Below are 2,867 nucleotides of genomic sequence, written 5' to 3' on the forward strand. Positions count from 1 at the left end.
GATAGTTTCGTTTCTGTCATTGACGGTTCGTATCTTAGATATTTCCAATAACTACCTCCCATTTACCACAAGGATTTAAGTCTAATTGATTGGTCCCTTAAGAAGGTAACTACTAAAACTTAGGAACAGCTTTGGTTTTCCCGTAAAAAGCGGTGTTTGTTTAAACATGTGCAAATGGGCGGTGCGTGTTTCTATTGTTGTCGTTTGGGAAGTGGTACATAGTAAGAATAAATTTAATTATAAGCCAAGAAGGTGATCTTCATACGTCATATCAAGAGGCATTGCGTTATAATACCCGATAAATTACCATGAGTTGATAAGTGCTTCTCAATCCACCACATTGTGAAAGCCCAATAAACAAAACTGAACATTTTCTAAAGGAAAAACAGAACTACAAGCCACGATATTACAAGTAAATCATAATTTTTTACTTCATTTAAGCAATCATTCGTTGGTGTCATTTTCAATTTATGTTAGGAATAATATGATTTAAGAAGCTTAACGGGTAGTGTAAGGTTGTCTGTCATTTCGCGTCATGTTTGCTATAAGTCATAGCAGTTAGGTAACATTAAAATCAAATTAAAATCAAATTGACTTGATACTGAAAAGCTTGAAACTAATTGGAAGTGTCTAGGAATGTTAATTAATATTAACGATCAAATAATGAAGCACCTGATGTATTCCATAATAGATTAGGAAATGTTCCCAACCTACTACCAGGTATATAGCTGATTGATGCATTTCTCTCGTAAGAGTTAAAATAAATAGATTGGTGTTGGTAGGTACGTACGTAAATAGGAATAACAATAATAACGATAAAGCAATAGCAAGTAAATCAATGGTGTTGAGACTGATGTATTAAGATGTCTAAGGAAGGAAGAATCTATCTGAGGCTAGCTAGGTAGAGCATGTTCTTATATTCCAATAATAGTGGATACCCGACCCCTTTATCCACTAAAGTCGGGTATCTTATCTCTTCCTTCTTTATCGACGATAAGGGCACCTTATCATCAGTAAGGTGCCTTTATGTCAGTGTCACACAACCATCAATTGGACTGAGGATAGTTATGTAAAACTGAGCTAGGAAAGGGATAACAATCCGAAAGAACAAGCAATTGATTAATCCCACAGCGGAGAGTGGGAATCTAAAATTAATATAACCCTCTCGGCATCGCTAGTAGAATGTTCATATATATTAACTAGTGTATATATTAACTAGTGCAAGAATAATATCAAACAGCAACCGTTGTGGTATTATCTAATATATTATACAGGCTGGTAATGTCACATGACTCTAAACACATCGGGCGAGGCTGGCGGCTACCTATGATAGGACATATTATGCCACTAAGTTAAGAAAGAGACACACCAGCACCATCTACAATGGTCCCCTTATTGAACCATTGCACCGTAGGAAGCAACTTACTCGCTACCCATCTGGCTGTGGTAGTGTGCATAGACCCATCTCCGAAAGGTTCATGTGTCTTATCCTTCCTCATCTTCTTGTCCAACTTCAAGTCCCCGAGAGATGTCTCGAGATGACTTATGCCGTCAGGACTACTGCCTTGTGAATCTGCTGGCTTAGGACCTCGAGGGAAGCTTGTTCGACCGTCTGCCAATGCCTGGAATACGACTAACTGATCTTGGAGGTACTCGTCAACGACTCTGCGGATCGCAATCTCTTCAAAAAGGTCATGGCAGACTTTCCGCGATATTTCTATGCTCAGACCTTCTGGCGTCTTGTTCTTCCGAGATTTATCGTGTAGATAATCACGGCCCCAACGGAGACCAGTATGGGAGTGAGCTACTAGCAAGGTGTACATACGAGCATCATGCCCGCTGTCTTCCAATAATAGGAAATTAATGTCCACGCCAGGGAATAGTTCCCCAAGATCGCTCGCAAGGGCCTTCTCTAGTGGTTTATGGAGAGCATATGGCACAAGCATGCTCACGTCAACCTGCTTGAGCTTGAAGTCTTCCGTGGTGATTGGCCTGTCCCACGGTTCTTGAACTTTCAAGGTTCTTCCTGGCGGAAGAGGCTGGAGCCTTAGCCAAATGCACCCCCTTTTCAGAGGGCCTGTTGCCCAGGATCGCGTCTTTAACTGTCTCTCAACAGTGATACCGAACCGATCATTTAAGGTAGGCAACAAGACTTGATCGAAATACTCATATGACAGTGAGAAAGACACATTTGTCCCACCGTGAATCTCGAGCTCGATAGGCTCTCCGGCGTCATTCCCTGCAAATAAGAGGAAAGGGAAGATTGCCTGGAAGATAAGCAGAGTACTTGAGGCACTGCTTCCGGCGACGATCTCGAATTTGCGCTCCTGAAGTGTGGTGGGAGGCTGCAACGGCCTAAACTCCAGAGATTGGCTGCCGACCTCCAACCCATCGACTTCAGCTCCTGTAGCTTCCGCTAGCCATAGGATGGCCGCTACGTGCTGTGCCTTCAAGCCTATACCCAACTGATTAGACAAGACGTATTCTCGAGGCAACTTAAAGTAAGCACTAACCGCCTCCTCGTTGCCCTGGACGATTCCCTCTCACATGGTCAATGTGGATAGGTCGTGATAGTACGGCCGAGAGGCCACAGGCTATCCTTACAATCTGGCCACCGCCTTCCCCCGTTCGGCCATCCAATAGCAGAGGTTTCTTTGTTGTCATGCTGTGTCCCAATTTTGCGCGACAAAACCGATAGGATGTCAATGATGGATGGCGAGAGTGATTTTCTCTCGTGGGCGATCTTTTTAAGACATATTGGGTAACTGAAGCTAGGCTGTACGAGGGTGAGTCATTAGGCATCTAGGCAGGATTCGATCGCCGTTTTCATCGGGCTGTGATGGTAAGATATTCACATCTATACCTGT

The 2,867-nt window shown here is 43.1% G+C and overlaps 1 protein-coding gene across 1 annotated transcript; it reads right to left on the reverse strand.

Moving 5' to 3' along the window:
- Positions 1-1,352: 1,352 nt before the first annotated feature.
- Positions 1,353-2,664, reverse strand: F4813DRAFT_392376 (EPT/RTPC-like protein; the record flags this gene model as incomplete). The annotated part of the gene is made up of 2 exons (XM_049247272.1): positions 1,353-2,455; positions 2,514-2,664. 2 exons carry the CDS (start codon positions 2,662-2,664, stop codon positions 1,353-1,355), a joined length of 1,254 nt encoding a protein of 417 aa, XP_049096830.1.
- Between the last annotated feature and the right edge of the window lie 203 nt (positions 2,665-2,867).

Source organism: Daldinia decipiens, assembly GCF_022478715.1.
Source record: "Daldinia decipiens strain CBS 113046 unplaced genomic scaffold F4813scaffold_34, whole genome shotgun sequence".
Classification (NCBI taxonomy): Eukaryota; Fungi; Ascomycota; class Sordariomycetes; order Xylariales; family Hypoxylaceae; genus Daldinia; species Daldinia decipiens.